General features: G+C 51.7%; 7 protein-coding genes across 11 annotated transcripts; 4 read left to right on the forward strand and 3 right to left on the reverse strand.

The window, feature by feature from the left end:
* Positions 1–557: 557 nt before the first annotated feature.
* On the reverse strand, positions 558–5,162 carry H257_08650 (hypothetical protein). Its single transcript, XM_009834627.1, has 12 exons — positions 5,035–5,162; positions 4,658–4,981; positions 4,362–4,598; positions 4,211–4,312; positions 3,938–4,135; positions 3,719–3,850; positions 3,160–3,657; positions 2,360–2,856; positions 2,125–2,291; positions 1,685–2,017; positions 909–1,138; positions 558–855 (listed from the first exon to the last, which is right to left on the reverse strand). Exons 1-12 carry the CDS (start codon positions 5,098–5,100, stop codon positions 589–591), a joined length of 3,051 nt encoding a protein of 1,016 aa, XP_009832929.1. The 5' UTR covers positions 5,101–5,162; the 3' UTR covers positions 558–588.
* Positions 5,163–5,557: 395 nt separating this feature from the next.
* Positions 5,558–6,567, forward strand: H257_08651. 2 transcript variants are annotated; one of them, XM_009834628.1, is made up of 3 exons: positions 5,558–6,001; positions 6,073–6,313; positions 6,364–6,567. In XM_009834628.1, the coding sequence occupies exons 1-3, from the start codon at positions 5,575–5,577 to the stop codon at positions 6,536–6,538; spliced, it is 843 nt and encodes a 280-aa protein (XP_009832930.1). In that variant the 5' UTR covers positions 5,558–5,574; the 3' UTR covers positions 6,539–6,567. The 2 variants fall into 2 exon arrangements, with proteins under 2 accessions (XP_009832930.1, XP_009832931.1); XM_009834629.1 differs by having other exon boundaries at positions 6,073–6,567.
* Positions 6,568–6,632: 65 nt separating this feature from the next.
* Positions 6,633–8,354, reverse strand: H257_08652 (hypothetical protein). The gene has a single exon (XM_009834630.1). It carries the CDS (start codon positions 8,305–8,307, stop codon positions 6,679–6,681), a length of 1,629 nt encoding a protein of 542 aa, XP_009832932.1. The 5' UTR covers positions 8,308–8,354; the 3' UTR covers positions 6,633–6,678.
* An 848-nt stretch (positions 8,355–9,202) lies between these two features.
* On the forward strand, positions 9,203–11,296 carry H257_08653 (hypothetical protein). The gene is made up of 6 exons (XM_009834631.1): positions 9,203–9,457; positions 9,503–9,791; positions 9,841–10,185; positions 10,271–10,609; positions 10,673–10,927; positions 10,979–11,296. Exons 1-6 carry the CDS (start codon positions 9,252–9,254, stop codon positions 11,165–11,167), a joined length of 1,623 nt encoding a protein of 540 aa, XP_009832933.1. The 5' UTR covers positions 9,203–9,251; the 3' UTR covers positions 11,168–11,296.
* On the forward strand, positions 11,280–12,750 carry H257_08654 (hypothetical protein). 4 transcript variants are annotated; one of them, XM_009834635.1, is made up of 5 exons: positions 11,280–11,371; positions 11,420–11,756; positions 11,818–12,129; positions 12,205–12,452; positions 12,540–12,750. In XM_009834635.1, the coding sequence occupies exons 1-4, from the start codon at positions 11,310–11,312 to the stop codon at positions 12,337–12,339; spliced, it is 846 nt and encodes a 281-aa protein (XP_009832937.1). In that variant the 5' UTR covers positions 11,280–11,309; the 3' UTR covers positions 12,340–12,452; positions 12,540–12,750. The 4 variants fall into 4 exon arrangements, with proteins under 4 accessions (XP_009832937.1, XP_009832935.1, XP_009832936.1 ...); XM_009834633.1 differs by having other exon boundaries at positions 11,280–11,756; XM_009834634.1 differs by having other exon boundaries at positions 12,205–12,750.
* Positions 12,297–12,618, reverse strand: H257_08655 (hypothetical protein). Its single transcript, XM_009834636.1, has one exon. The coding sequence runs from the start codon at positions 12,600–12,602 to the stop codon at positions 12,342–12,344; it is 261 nt and encodes an 86-aa protein (XP_009832938.1). The 5' UTR covers positions 12,603–12,618; the 3' UTR covers positions 12,297–12,341.
* A 231-nt stretch (positions 12,751–12,981) lies between the features above and the next one.
* H257_08656 (hypothetical protein) lies at positions 12,982–14,323 on the forward strand. Its single transcript, XM_009834637.1, has one exon. It carries the CDS (start codon positions 13,571–13,573, stop codon positions 13,886–13,888), a length of 318 nt encoding a protein of 105 aa, XP_009832939.1. The 5' UTR covers positions 12,982–13,570; the 3' UTR covers positions 13,889–14,323.
* The last annotated feature ends 518 nt before the right edge of the window (positions 14,324–14,841 follow it).

Here is a 14,841-nt window from a genome sequence, read left to right on the forward strand (position 1 = left end):
ACAGCGTTCGATGCGTTCTGTGTGCAGCTACCCTCGACATGGAAATGACTTACCACAGCCGTGCTTCACATGGGTAAAGTTCTCCCGTCGAGGACCTACCAGTACAACCGGAGTGGAGTGACGAACCACCGGCAACCGACAAGGGTGTGCTTTGGGCGTGCTCCTGCGAAATTTTAGTTTGCAACCAACAATTTATTCTGATATTCTTGCCCAATAAATAGCCACAATCCCAAAAGTCGCTGTAAACGACCTCAAGGAGGTCGTCCAGAGCGGTTTTTGCAAAAGTCGATGGAAACGATTTTGATTGGCTACTTTTCCAAAAACGCTGACACAAAAGTCGCTCCGAACACGCCCTAAACGTTGTGTGCAAATAAATTCCTTCAACGACAAACACACATTGGTTGCCATCGGCGACAGTGTTTCGCCAGGGCAGTAATCTAGTACCTGTCCAATTTGAACCAATGAGGTTGTACAAGCTGCTTTGATTTGTTCGAATCATACTTGGCTTGCGACAGTCATGACAATGTAACGTTATTCTTGTGAAAGTTGCTACTGTACTTGTAAAACCCAGGACCGTGTTAATTGGTATCACAATGGTGGTTTACTAGGCGGACCAGCTAAAGGCGACTCTTTTAACCTTCGACTATACGCCGTGGCGCTCTGAAACTTCTTCTTTTTATCTGGCGACGCACCGCCAGCTGAGTCGAGTAAGGCGGCGTCGAGGGCTGCCTGTGCCTCCTTCACACCGCCCGCCACTAGTTGGTCGGTCGAAGTGGTCATCTCAGCCCCGCTGGACGTTGGTCGCTGCTCCTCGCTGACTTTCATGTGGGGCACGGATGCCGACCTCTCCAGAGCCTGCTTCCGAGTCTCAGCACCAATCACCTCACATGTTCACAAAAGCATCGTACCGCATCGTCCAGCGGCGGCAATGCCGTCTTCTTGGACTTGGTCACCGACAGCTCCAACCCCCCCGCGCGCCCGTTCCAGTGCAGTTCCTTTTCCTTAAGCTTCTCTCGGTCCAGTTGCATTTGCTTTTTCTGTTTCTGCAATCGCTGCCACTCGCGCTTCTTCTCTTGCACAGACACATTCGCCAACGCCAGTGCCGACGGTCGTTTTGAAAACAATTCACTGCCCGGTCCTACCGCATGCAGACACGTTATACCAACCACTCTTGTCACGTGCATAATTTATTATTAATAAATCCATCATTTATTTTTCATAAATCCACCATTTATACGTGTATACATATCCGCCATTGAAATTCGTCAAGTATTTCATACAGTCCCATCCATATCTACTACTGTATCACATAGTTTGATTAATTGAGTTTGGATTATCATTTTTAAGACATTCCTCCGCGAGGGCCGACACGCGGACGGGGAGATTGTTTTGTATCACATAGTTTGACATACTATTTAATACTTCGAAGTACTTCGAAGTACAGTATAGTATACTTCGAAGTGTCAGATATCCAATGTATGTCATATGAATTAGTTACTATATACTAGCAGAATACTTCGAAATATCAGATATCCAATGTATGTCATATGAATCAGATATCACTTGGTGCATCCGAAGTGTTCACATAATGTATCAGAATTTGTTTCATATAACAAGCGTATGCATCAGCTACTACTATACTACGTAGTATTCGTTCCAATGCAGAGTAAACACACATATCTACCGTTTGATAAGGGGCCACCTCCAGGCCGCCCCATCAACTCGTCTGGCATTTCCATGTCGTTTTTCTTGGCTTGGTTTTCTCGTACGTCGATCACGCACACCGTCTCCACCTGCACAATGCCGTCGTGGTTGTTGTTGGTCGCCTTGTTGGCCCCGAGCGCTTCGATTTTCCCCCCCGCGTGCACATACACATGTCGGATGCGGGGGTTCCGCTCCAACGCTTCCGTGAGTACTCGTATGCCGTCCTCGCCCACAAAGTTCTTGCGCAGGTCAATATGCGACAATCCACAAGTTGTCGACCCCAAAATGGCTGCGATGGCCCGCGCCCCTTCGCCTGTTGGCCACACGAACAGACAAATTCCATATCAATATGCAATAGTGTACGGAGGATCCTCTTGAAATGGAATCGACAAGGACACTGATACATAACTGATTTCGTACTGGTGATGGCATTTCCATGCAATTGCAAGTCGTGAATTGAGCTGTTGTTGCGTAAAAGCGCGGCGATCGCGTGTACTTCTTCGTCGCCGATGCCACTTTCCGGCAACTTTAGGCACAACTTGGCGTCGCCGTCCGCCGACACTTGGGATTTTACTTCATGCACGTAGCTACAACACCACCGTTGTTTACCATAAAACATAAATCGACCATTCTAAAGGCGACGTTGTGTGCGCACCGAATCAACGTTTTTCGTTTAGCGTCTTCTTCGGTGGTGAGTTTATCCTGGAGCCACTGGCACTTCTTGCCCACATGGTCGAGATGATCCTGCTTGCTTTCAAGCACTTGTTGGACAGCTAAAGTCGCTTCCTCCCCGACCATCAACTGGTGGCACATGAGGGCAATCTTTTCCACGAGGCGGTGCTTGGTGTTTTGCTGCTTTTGCGCCCACTTCAAGTACGCGTTGATGCCGAGCTTGTCGAGGTACTCGGGGCATCCATGGGTGCTTCGCTTGGGCTTGACCACGAGCAACCCCCCGTGCGACGCCCGACACTCGACAAAGAACCGCCCGGACGCCTCTGCCTCCTTGTCGTCCGCGTACCCTTCGTGGTGGCCGCTGCGATTGTTGCTGTTGTTGGCCGCATCCAACTCGATCAATGGCTCTTCTTGCATCGCTTGAGTGACCATTTTGTGCTGCAGTGCGTCGAACTTGATGGTGAGTGTGTCCAGCTCGTCCTAGCCATCGAATGTGAACCCCAATGTGCAGCTATATATATATATATATTAAATTCACATTCTAGCAATTGTATTGCTGGTTTTTCATTCAAAAATGCCCCAATCACATGGGCTGTATGCAGTAGGTATAAGCAAAATGGGTTTCCCGTAGTCTGTCAACTCGTAGAAAAATACCAATGTACACGTAACGGGCGTAACGTTAGCACACAAAATAGTGTGATGAACATCATAAAGCAGCAAACACAAACTACAGCCTAAATCGATACATAGGAACATCCAGAAGTCCAAGTTTTGGGTGTATACCTGCTTAGACCGCAACGCTTCGGTGACCACCCGATTGCTTTCGCCAGTGGTGTTGAGTTTCTGGGTCAGTTCCGAGTTTTTGTCTTGCATGCTCAAAATCTGCGCGTGCATTTTCTTCATGTCTTCCTTCGTGCACAGCTTGGCTTCTTCGTCCGCTTGCATTTTGTTGAGCAAAAAGCTCACGCGGGAGCTCATAGTTTTAAGTTTCTCTGCCAGTTGGCCGCGTTCTTCGGCCTCTTTGAGCTTGCCCTTGACTTCATCTCGGCAACGAATGCTCAGCTGGTTGTTGTGTTTCTTGAGTGCGTGCAACTGCTCAAGCAAAACGTCCTTGTCCATTTCGATCTTGACGCGGGACTTGCCTTCCTGGGTCACGTCTTTGAGTAGCCGTGCGTTCTTCTTTTTCAACGAAATCATTTCCAGTTCTTTTTGCTTGAGGGCGTCCAGCGACTTGGTTTTGCCCAACTCGGCCAGTTTCAATCGCTCCAGCAATTGAAACACCTAGACGTAGGCACCACGTAGTCATGATGTCACGGCTAGAACTCGATATTTTTCATCGTACCTTTTCCGCCATTTCTCGCAGTTGGTCGGCCGAGTCTCGGTTTTCCGCCTCCATCCGTGTCCTTTCTTGTTCAGCTTTATCCAATCTGCTTTGTAGTGAGGTCTTATCGGACGCCAGTTGGTCATTGTCCGCCTACAAAACGCCATCGATAGCATCCCCCAAGCCCCCCAAACAAACAGAGACCCGCCGCCATGAACATGACAAAACGGTGGGACCTGCCTGCAAATGCTTGTTGGCGTCAATCTGGGACCGTTTGGCCTTGGATTCAAGCTGCAGTTGTGTGTCTCGTTCTTGGCCTTGCTCGAGCAGCTGCCGAATCTTGTCCTCCATGCCATGCAGCGTATCGTCGCTCTGCCGCTTCGCTTCTTCCAACGACTGAATCTTTTCCAGCAATTGGTACTGCTTTTCCTTGCGCACCTAACGCCAGCAATCCCGTTTTTGGTTAGCCTGATTATACCAGAATACAAGGAGATATAAATGTCATCATATTACGCGCAGTTGTTCGTGCAGCGATTCCAATTCGACTTGGGCCTTCATTTTCAGCTCGTTGTTGGACGTGCGCAGTTGGTCCGTGTCGATTCGTAGCAGCCGCACCTATGAAAAATCCATACTGAATCCAAGGCTATGACGTGGCAGCACGTACTTCCTCGGCGCGCAGTTGCCCATCGCGCATCGCCCGCCCGGCCATCTCTTCGTGCATTTTGGCAGTGGTCATGAGCGACGCATACTTGCTCGCTAGCGTTTCCATCTCGACTTTCATCGTAGCATTTTCTTTGCCGAGGGCCCCCGACTGCCCTTCTTCGATCTCCAACAACCGGAGCAATTCGCCGTTGTGGTCTGTGAGTACTTTGATTTGCATTTCCCGCTCCTCCATGTTGCTCTACCACGCCCATAATGTCATAGCAACGACTGAACCCAAAGACGAAGCATCCTCCCTACCTCGGCCTTCTTGACCACAGCATCCGACGCACGACTGCGGCTCTGCAGCTCAAAGTTGGCGTCCCGCAAGCTCCTGTTCTCGTCGTCGCTGTGAAACTTTTCCATCTTGAGCGTTTGCAGCTCATCGTCCAGTTGGTTCAATGTCGCGAGCAGCTGCGTGTTTTGGTCGCTCAGGATCCGCATTTGTTCGTCTTTCATTGCCAGCGCCTCTTGGGTCCGGCTTTCCTTGTTGCTCTTGGCATTAGTAGTGCCAATGGAGGAGGAGGGTTTGACCAAACTCGAGATGGACGACGCCCGTGTTAACGGTGATTGCTGCGGGGGGGCCTGAAGGAATCATACTTCAAGGACTGGTTGGGGGCGAGAGCGGATGGAAGTACCTGGACGGCGGCTGGTCGTGAGGGATCGATGGGAGACGTTGACCCTGTCTCATGATCATGGTCCATGGCAAAGGAACACGCGGCGCCAACACGGGCGGCGTCAAGTGTATTGATCGCCGTTTCACAGTCTAATTATACCTTTATGGTACCTCAACAGCGAAACCATTCAAGGTACTGCTGCTGGCAACGTTGCTATAGGCAGGCTCGAGGTTGTAGTTGTCTGCAAACATTGACATGGGTGGTACGCTAGGGTGTTGTGAAGAAGTGGCACCTAGGAGCCTGCTGTACCATTCCGTACTTGCAAAGTTGCCTTGGCAGTTAGACCTTGCGAAGTGTAAGGGCTACGCTGACTACGCCCAGCAGGCCAATGGGGATGTCGCAGCATGAATGTAAGAAGCACAACAAGTACCTGGAGAAGGCGGTTGACGGCGCCAATGAAGTGAGTACTTTTCGACCAGGCAACACACCAGCACGTTAGTTTCCGGATAATGGCGCCTGAAACTGAAACCGTCAAAATCCACGAGTGGGAAGGAAAAGGCGATGTGCAGTGCAAGCGTGGTCGTCTTTATCGTGGATGGGGTGAACTTTGCCCTTGGCCCTCTATTGGTGTGCTTTGGGCTATCGCTCCTGACGTTCCTTGTGGCGTGCTTCTACCTGTGTATCCTACCACTCGTAACGACTTGGCCATGGTCATTGGGTTGCATGGGGGCGTACCTGTTCCTCCAAGTGGGCCTGCATTACATCCTCTGCATATCCACCGACCCTGGTCGACTCACTCGTGGCCACCCACTCAGTGAGAGTGACGAAGGCTTCGACGACCAAAGTCGAACGGATCTTCCTGTGTGCCAGTATTGTGACGTGGCCAAGCCACCACGCACGCACCATTGCCATTCGTGCGGCACCTGTGTACTTGACATGGATCACCATTGCGTGTGGATGCACAACTGCATTGGGCACTTCAACTACCGTACGTCTTCTCTTCCAATCTAGCGCCATGAACTACTACAACCAACTAGCATGCGACCATGTTGTTCCTAGGTTACTACTGGCGTTTCCTTCTCTTCACATGGCTCGCATGTGCCTTCGTCGCGGCTGCCTCGCATCATTCCATTCAAGCGATGGCAGATGGAGACAGCGAGCCTTCTTATTTCAAAGCGTGCGTGCGGTTGCCCTACGTCCTCTGCCTGTGCATTGGACTGGTCGTGTTTGGATTGTGGCTGTGGCATGTGTACACCGTTCTCGCAGGCGTGACCACGTTGGAAGCAGTCATCTTATATCGGCAAGGGTTACTGTACCATCATTACAGTCCAATTTGACCGTCTCATGTAGTAACAAGCAAAAGTCCAAGCCGTTGACGTGGGCCACCATGCAACACAACGTGCATCGAACGATCGGCCCTATGTGGACCACAGTTCTCCCTCCCTTTACGAACCCGTTCCCTTGGACAACTAATCGACCAAGGATATGGTCAAGGGGGCTGGTAGAGCGTAATTCCGTCGTCTAAGTAGTCAACTTGAATGCGCTCGAAAGGTCTTTTCTGGAGCTTCTGGCCAACTACAAACACATTATTTCACAGTGACGTTGCGGAAACGACAACAGTTGATTCAATTTGCATGTTATGTAGGATTATCCACGTCGTCGCTACTACTTGTTTGCCACCTTGAACGCTTTCTTCATCATTTTCATCTGCACGGTGTTTCCAATGCGAGAGTATCCTCCAGGAGCGGGGGGTGCAGGGGGGGCCGCCGAGGACCTAGCCATGCGGGCGCGAGGCGCTGGGGCCGGCGACCTCTGTGCGAACAAGTCGCCGATGTCCACATCGCCACTCTCTTCAACGTCACCACTCTCTTTATCCTCATCTTCATTGTCACTTCCAAACGTCCCCGCCGCACATTCCATGTCGAGGCTCTCTTCTTCGACTTCAATGTTGTTTTGGCGCTGCATCCAATGGGATTGGATCTTTTGCTGCATACGGCCGTGGCCGCGGGTCTGGTACGTTGTTTGCGTTTGCATATTGGCCGTGCATTCGTTTAAGTCGGCGAGCAAGTGCGCTGCTTGTGCCTTTGCTGGGGCACCGAAAGAAGCCATATCCTGCATCACCGACGTAATCACATTCTGCAGCGCTTGGCGGCCTTCACGCAAGTTGCCCTTCTTCGCCTGTTGTTGCGCTGCTTCGATAGCTTCCACCGCAGTCACGCGCAGCTTTTGCGCCACAACAGACTCGTCCACGACGTTGTCGTTGGTTACAGCCACAGGTCGAGCCACGGTCACGGTCGTGCTGGCCTTTTCCATCGTCGACTGCAGCACATTCACGTAGCGCATTCGAAACTCGACCAGGTCCATCTTCTCGGCGGGCGTTTGGGGCGTCAGCTGCACTTGGACCAGCAAATCGCGCGATTCTTCGGCAAACATGTCGCCCATGTCCACTTCAAAGTGCACTTGGTCAGTGATCGTCGTGACCGGGCGTTTGGTCTTGATGCATGCGATCAACGCCCCAGGACTTGCGACAACCTCGACCTTGATGTTCTGACCCACGACACTCAGCAGACCCCCCAAGCAACTCGCAAATGCCAACGCCACTCCGTCCACGTTCTGGACAAAGTAGTATGACCCGCGGCCAATGTCTGCCAGTCGGCCCAGAAGCGAAGCGTCGTGGTCTGAACCGTAGCCAAAGGTGTGCAACGACACTTGCGGTGCCAGCAGCCCATCGAGCAACTTGGCTAACCCGTCGGCACTCGTCACGCCTTCGTTGGCTTGACCATCGGTCAAGAGAAGCACGGACTGCACGGGGTTCGGCTCGCCGTTGTCGAACCGGGTGGGCCGCTGGATTTCGTCGACACCAGCCAAGAGACCGCCGCTCAAGTTTGTGCAACTTCCGGCTTGAATAGCCGCCACTTTTGCGGCCAGTTTGGCTTTGCCGTCGGCGTTCATTTTGGTCAAATGGAGGTCCGTGGTCACGTACGTGTCGTACGATATGAGCGCCACGCGATCGTGTGGGGCGAGCTGCTGGGCGAGGAAGTCCATGGTGCGCTTGCACAGCGATAGCTTGTCGCCGTGCATACTGCCAGATCGATCCAGGACCACCACAAGGTCGACTGGCTTGCGGTCGTTCTCTTCGACGGCCGGCGCAGCCAAGTGGCAGTTCACAAACGTGGTCTCGGCGACGGAGGCAGCGATCTCACGGCGTTCGGCGGTAGAGGTAAGGAGAATGGATGCCTTGGAGTCGATGCTGGGAGATGGGGTGGATGTGACGGGAGGCACGAAGGGGGACATGTTGCTCGGGGGCTTCGAAGGGAAATTGTAAAATGACCACCTTCCACGATATCGAATTTGTGGGAGAGTGAAAAGTACTACTATGAATGCAGGTGACCATCACTTGCATTTGAAAGTTCTTCCATGCGAGTAACGATCCTTCGAATTATTCCATACTAGTACTACAATTAACGTTGCATATGTTTTGTAGCAATTTGCACCTGATGAATGAAGTTCGGATTTTGGATGAAGAGAAGGATGGACCTGCAAACGGCGGCATGTTAGCACTCTTCGGGTAGGTACTTCTTGCATCGGAAGCACTGCGCAGCTAACGATATGGTGAAGAGAGCGTTCAACGTTTCGAACATTGTTGTCTCAGTGGAATGGGAAATCGGTAGTCCGTAGCAGAGCTAACGTTATCGTAGGTTGGGCTTTGCGTCGTGTCGTGACCCGTGTCAACGGTTCGAGCTTTTGCTGACATGATGAAAGCGCCATACAAAGCGAGACCTGATCCATCTCTACTTCACCACTGGCATGCCATGTCCGTCTCAAATGTAGATGGTTTCAGTAAAAGATCGTTGACTGTGCTTGGCTGCGTCTCCATCTACCACAACCAAACTGAACGCTTCGTCGTGGCCATAGCGAACCATTAACAAACCCTTCCACTACACTACCGCGTCTGGAAGGATGTGACCCTTCTGAGACTAGTACACTCCACCATACACTGGAAATGCCGTCAGCATTATTACAACATGCAAAGTCGTCTCAGCCAACCTCGCATGCCTTGTCGCTGCGTCATTTTGTACCATCGTGTTTACCTTAAAAAATATACTGGAGCATTGACCAAATCAATATGTGGCCCCGCGGTTTCATATCACACTGAAACGCTTGCGGTTATAAATACGCCTGATCTGCACCGATTTTCCAAAGGCCTTCTACTCGCTGCATCGGCAGTCCGTCCTGCCATGGAAGATGGATATGTGCCGCTGATGCTCCTGTGGATCTCATACCTTTATATGCCTGTGGCGGTGGCAGTGTACCTCTACCATCGCGAGCGACCCTCCATCAAGCACCGGCTTCCCATAGGCACCGCCAGCGCTGGCCTATTCGCATCCATCTACTGCCTCGCGCAGCCCTTGTGTGCGTACTTCAGCGAAAGCACGTCTTGTGGGTCTGTCACAGTCGTCGCAGGTTTAGCACTCTGACACGTTCTTAGGTCTGCGCTGCTTATCCTGACAATCACAAGCAACACCGCCGTAGCTGTACTAGTGTGGACGGCGTTTGTTGTGCTGGTGCTGTACAGCATCACCGAGATCATCGCCCAACCCACCAACGTCTCGCACGATCGCGTAGCCGTGTGGAACTACTTTCGCGGCATGATCATCCCAAGCATCCAAGTACCCGTTGGCATTTGCGTGTGCGTGCTATGGAATTTCCCCCACATTCTGCTGCTCGCGCTCCATGCGACAACCATTTCCCAGCTCAGCTACGCCGAATGCATCACTGTACGTACGCTCCCTATGACCTCTCATCGTCCATTGACACTAATTGTAGATGGATTTTTTCAACCTTATCATGTACATCTCAATCGGCCAAGCTGCGGTGCTCCTTGTCGGCTGCCTCTTCATAGGACACCAGCTCCGCCACACGACCGACACATACCACGTTCGGTGGTCATACGTGTACACAAGCATGTACATGGTCGTGTGCTCGAGTCTGTGCCTTCTTTACTGGCTCGTGTCGACATACTCGTCTGCTCTCACCGGCTTCCACGTCATCGAAGTGATGACCACCCAAGGATTACAGGGCATCGTGTTCTTCAACATTTTGTTACCCCTTGTCAGTGCCTACAAGGACCGTCACAAGGTCAAGGACCTCACTGGCAGCACGTCGCTTCAAGTACGTACGACAACCGCTTTCGTCGTGACGATTTGTCTGTCTTGCCTTGTGATTGTCCAAGGATTGACATGTTTTGTGTTGTTAGGTGAACTGGGACTCGTACTTGCAATCCAATGAGGCGTATTTGAGCTACATGGAGTTTTGTCACGGCCACACCGCGATCCTCTTGGCGTGGAAAGCCTCGGTGGACTTTCGAAACGGAGACGGCAAACTCAACGTGTTTGAAGTATACCAAATGCACATTGCCCCCGACGGCGCGTTCACCGTCTACGACGACCTCCCCGACTTGTTGCGACGCAAATACACCAAGAAGATCCACCGCCTGCGTCAAAAGGCATCGCTCGTCATGACGAATGTGTCCAAGGTGGTGCCCATGCCAGAAATCGTAGATGCTGATTTTTACGAGCCCCTTCGCCGCGAACTGGTGGGTGATTAATTTAGCTAACCCCCGACGACCTGGATCTGCCGATGATAACGATGGCTGCAGGTACTCATAATGGTCACGTCGTCGCTGGCACTGTACGAGAAGGATGAGCTGGGCAAGGACTGGCTGTCCTTTCACACGCGACGGCGATCGATTCACAGCTTGGAATACGTTCAAAAGGTTGCAAGCAAAGTGGACGTCCTCCGAGAGAGCGTCGCTGTCAAGCAGCCCAAGGCAGAGCCGTTGTGGGGGTCAGTTCTGCACTCCAAGTCGTCCGACACGCAGTTGGTCAAAGACGAGATTTTGAACGCTCCCGAAGTACGTCTACGTGACGGTGGCACTTGTGTGTTGATATTTGCTACGTATTAGAGTCCCAGACGAACGGCGGGAGGCTCGGGAAAGTTCGCCACGGAAGTTCCACATCGAATAGAGAGCGGAAGCGCTCGTAAAAGTGCAGGAGATGAAAGGAGAAAGCGAGGAAAGAGTCAGGATGATGGGGTCGCAGCCGCCAACGACGAGGGATCGGGTGGCGCGATGCGAAAGATCTTCTTTGAATGACGAAACTTGAAACGGTCGACGCTCTGATTGGTTGAATTGGATGAGTAAATCCGTTGAGTAGCCAATAATACGTCGAGAGTGCTCCGAGCTTGGGAAATACTGGGATTAACTACACATTTCCAAGGGCCGAAAAACGCTGGATATGCCGCCGAGCAACAACTCGGTGGGCCAGGCTTTGGTCTACCTCCGGCCACTTCGCCATATGTACTTCCATCATTTATCTCCGTTCTTTCCACAACTAACCCCATCCAGGTTCGACGTGGTCACTACCGTGCCAGTGTTGAACGACGACGGCACGTCGCTCGGGTCCCTAGTCATTCACGTGCGTCCATCTGTGAAAGCCACGCCATCTGACGCTCTCAAGAGCCGCGGCAACAACGCTAAGCTCGTACCCGGAGATGTGGACGACTTGTCGGACGACGAGGCAGACGATCTCACGGCTCTGGACGGGGCGTTCCTGTGGATCTTCATCGATGTCCACGTGGACCCATCCACGCCGTCGCAACTTCTGACCAACTCGTCCAAGTACCGCGTCTCATACACCTTTTTCCAGTCCAACGCGCAACTTTTCCCGCTAGAACATACACATGTAGATGAGGCTACACGGTCTTCGTGGCCCCATTGCGTTCATCTTTGCGTGTGTTCATTAGGTGCTCAAAGTGCTGGTGACACCACCGTTCGTGGACTACGTGAGTGCGGATATGATGAGCTTTGACGTGGTACCCCATGTCGACTCCTTGGACACTACGGCGCCATGCAAGGACGACTCCATGTCGCACACAGCCTTGTTGGAGGAAATCCAGCGAGATAAAGCAAAGTTGGCCCAACAGCACGAAGCCGAGAAGCAACGAAACGACCAATTATGTGGGGAATTGAGCAAATTAATCGACCATGTCAAGGACCAGGAAGGCGCGATGTTGCAGCAGGTTAAGACGGGTCAATCGGCGACGACCGAAGTCGTGGTATGTCAATGCGATCATCCGTCCTATTATGCATCTCCCTGTAACGTTACATGCTAATACGAATGGCTGGGGTAGAGGCTACAGGAAAAGGCGAGGGCGGACGCACGCGAAAAGGAGCTCCTGCTCAAACAAGTTACGGACGCCGACTCCAAGTACCAGACGCTTCTCGACAGCGCCAACAATAAATCCAAAGCGTGTTTAATACAATAAACCTATCGATGCAATGCAGCAGGTTGAGGCGGCTTTCGATCCATTGCATCCACAAGTGACGGCGACAGCGCCACCAGGCGAAGCGTCGCGACGTCCGCCTCGCCTTGCCGAAGGTATGCCGCGGCCTTGACAGGGTCTTGTTCGTGTCGACGTAAGCGAAGTATCTCTCGGGCATTAAACCGGATCTTCTTTCCCATCAGAGGTGGAAACTCTCGAGCCACGCGACACACTTGCCGGTACAAGCCCACGCCGTTGGTCGCCATGTTCCTTTGAAGCAAGCATCCGGATAAAGCATCAAGATGGTCATACTGGTCGAAATACACGTAGTACTAACTTGTCCGAATAAGGTGCGCATTTGTATTAGATTCGTACCTTTAAAATACCATTACCTGTCGAAATACAATGTACGAGGTGCAAATTCTTGTTTCATTTTACGACAATCCGTAATATCTATCACAATGGCGGCCATTTTCCGGTAGCAATTGATGTCTGGTTTACTGTTAAGCTTAAATGCAAAAAGCTGGCAGCTGATAAGAAGTAGTACTTTCAATTTGAAAATGGTGAGTTGTTTCAAAACCGCCGAATCCAATCAAAACCGGATATTTATCCGTTGGCCCCTCTGTAAATCAATAAAATAATACTCCGGAGTACATCAAGTAATGTTAGTATAATCTAATTCGTTCAGAATTTCTTGGAGTAAAAACACTGGAATGGCAGCAGCCACCTGTCTGTCCTGCTTGTTTGGGGGTTCCTTTGTGTTAATAATTGATTTTCCTACGACTAAATAAACGCTTTTGTGGTCCTAACTTAGTTGCCACTCACTGGAGGGACTGCGCACGCCGCATGGACGGGGGGGGGATCCGTCGCGCCCGTCGAAATCGAAGTCGTGGAGGAGTGCAGCAGTGCCGTTCTGGGGCTTTTCGACGGACTAAACGAGAATGACGCCGACTTGCCAAACGTGATGGAATGCACGCGCTTCTTCTCTGGAGATGCGTGGGGGCCTTGGAGGTACCGCGGCGGTAGCGCGACATTCGACTTGTCCAATGGCCACTTGTTCATGCCAACTCCGCTTTGGCTGGCGGCCGTAGATGACGAGGGACTCGACCGGGTACTCAACGTTTTCACTTGCGGAGACACAAACATCGTCGCATGGGATGCCAGGTTATTCGTAGTGGACGCTTTTTTCAGCTGCAGCATGGGGGTGCAGTAGACTGGCACAGGTTTGGCCTGGATGGGCGTCGCTGTCGCCGTACGACGTGTGGGTGCGGCGCGGACTGGCGTTTTGGACAACGTGGCCATGGGTTCCTGCTCCCTAGATGGTTCCATATTGATAATCGACGTTGGAGTGACCAATGTTTCCGAAGAGGGGACTGTTTTCTCGGCACATGCAGTGGATGATGCAAACGAGAACGACTTGACTTGGTTCCACGACCGAGACACGACGCGGCGCTTCTGTGGGGAGCTCTGCACGGTTTTGAAGTACTTTGGAGGCAGCTTTGCCGCCATCGTCGCTACCACGCTGACAGCCGACGCTGTCAGCTCCGAGTGATTGGTGGTTGTGAAGCTCGCATGAACCTTTTCGAGGACCAAATCGGCTGCCTTGGGAGACGCCACAGGGGAAAACGGACCGTACTCATAAAAGCTCATCGAATCAAAACCCGTGTTGTCCAAATGCAGGCCGCCAAAGTCGTCCACGCCGTCGTCGAACCCGTCTTCCACGAGGTTGTAGCTCGGACAGAATGCATCAGCTACGAACGCTGACGTGGGCGCGGCGGCTGCCTCAATCGCCTTACCCCGCTGCATCCCACGCCCTTCCGCAAAAATCTCCATCTTGCACAGGTCCACGTCGAAGTTCATGTGGTCCTCCGCATCGTCCATAGAGATGACATCCACGGGGAGATCCAACAGCGACATGATGCGATTCCCCTGCCGTTCAGAACGAAAACTTCAAGAACATCAAAAGGCTGCAACTCGTGCAACAAAGGTTGGATGGAGACGGAAATGACAAAAGCAGGGACTTCGACCTCATTTCTCCCATACAAGGCAGAGATTCAACACCCTCAAATGGCACAACGGTGCAACCCGACCCCCCTATTGGCTCGAAACTGGTCTCCTCTCGCTTCCATTTGGTGTTTGTATGGACGTCGGCGAGATATGCAGCAATCATACAAATCACTAGTATAATGACGTCGACGCATTTGATTGGGCGACCATCGACGTCAATAGTGACGTTTGGGAGCCATGTTGATTGACAGAAGGAAAAGTTGAAGTTGGTGCAATATATTTCGATTTTGCAATATCATTCTTAATACTCCGGAGTTGTATATATTTACTACTGGTACTGCGTAGTACTACTAATAATAGTAGGGCTCATCGACACTTGGCTTACTAACTGACTCGGCTAGCTATGTATTTAGGTTACGCAATGGCTGCATTAGCTAGGTGTCCGAGTTTTCCTGAAATAGATGCTGGATAGTAAGTACTAGGTAGTAGCATACTAGT

The sequence above is a fragment of the Aphanomyces astaci genome, assembly GCF_000520075.1.
Source record: "Aphanomyces astaci strain APO3 unplaced genomic scaffold supercont1.19, whole genome shotgun sequence".
NCBI classification, from domain to species: Eukaryota; Oomycota; class Saprolegniomycetes; order Saprolegniales; family Verrucalvaceae; genus Aphanomyces; species Aphanomyces astaci.

Bases quoted from the DNA above. Each gene is read 5' to 3' on its own strand.
- H257_08655 (XM_009834636.1), bottom strand. From the start codon at position 12,602: ATGGCGACCAACGGCGTGGGCTTGTACCGGCAAGTGTGTCGCGTGGCT.
- H257_08651 (XM_009834628.1), top strand. From the start codon at position 5,575: ATGTGCAGTGCAAGCGTGGTCGTCTTTATCGTGGATGGGGTGAACTTT. The intron at 6,002-6,072 runs GTACGTCTTCTC...TGTTGTTCCTAG, and splicing joins CATTGGGCACTTCAACTACC to GTTACTACTGGCGTTTCCTT. The intron at 6,314-6,363 runs GCAAGGGTTACT...CGTCTCATGTAG, and splicing joins GAAGCAGTCATCTTATATCG to TAACAAGCAAAAGTCCAAGC.
- H257_08650 (XM_009834627.1), bottom strand. From the start codon at position 5,100: ATGGACCATGATCATGAGACAGGGTCAACGTCTCCCATCGATCCCTCA. The intron at 2,292-2,359 runs GTGCGCACACAA...GTGGTGTTGTAG, and splicing joins AAACGAAAAACGTTGATTCG to CTACGTGCATGAAGTAAAAT. The intron at 856-908 runs GTACGATGCTTT...ACTCGGAAGCAG, and splicing joins TGCCGCCGCTGGACGATGCG to GCTCTGGAGAGGTCGGCATC.
- H257_08656 (XM_009834637.1), top strand. From the start codon at position 13,571: ATGGGCGTCGCTGTCGCCGTACGACGTGTGGGTGCGGCGCGGACTGGC.
- H257_08652 (XM_009834630.1), bottom strand. From the start codon at position 8,307: ATGTCCCCCTTCGTGCCTCCCGTCACATCCACCCCATCTCCCAGCATC.
- H257_08654 (XM_009834632.1), top strand. From the start codon at position 11,310: ATGCCGCCGAGCAACAACTCGGTGGGCCAGGCTTTGGTCTACCTCCGG. The intron at 11,757-11,817 runs GTAGATGAGGCT...TGTGTTCATTAG, and splicing joins TCCCGCTAGAACATACACAT to GTGCTCAAAGTGCTGGTGAC. The intron at 12,130-12,204 runs GTATGTCAATGC...TGGCTGGGGTAG, and splicing joins CGGCGACGACCGAAGTCGTG to AGGCTACAGGAAAAGGCGAG.
- H257_08653 (XM_009834631.1), top strand. From the start codon at position 9,252: ATGGAAGATGGATATGTGCCGCTGATGCTCCTGTGGATCTCATACCTT. The intron at 9,458-9,502 runs GTCTGTCACAGT...ACACGTTCTTAG, and splicing joins AGCGAAAGCACGTCTTGTGG to GTCTGCGCTGCTTATCCTGA. The intron at 10,186-10,270 runs GTACGTACGACA...TTGTGTTGTTAG, and splicing joins CTGGCAGCACGTCGCTTCAA to GTGAACTGGGACTCGTACTT.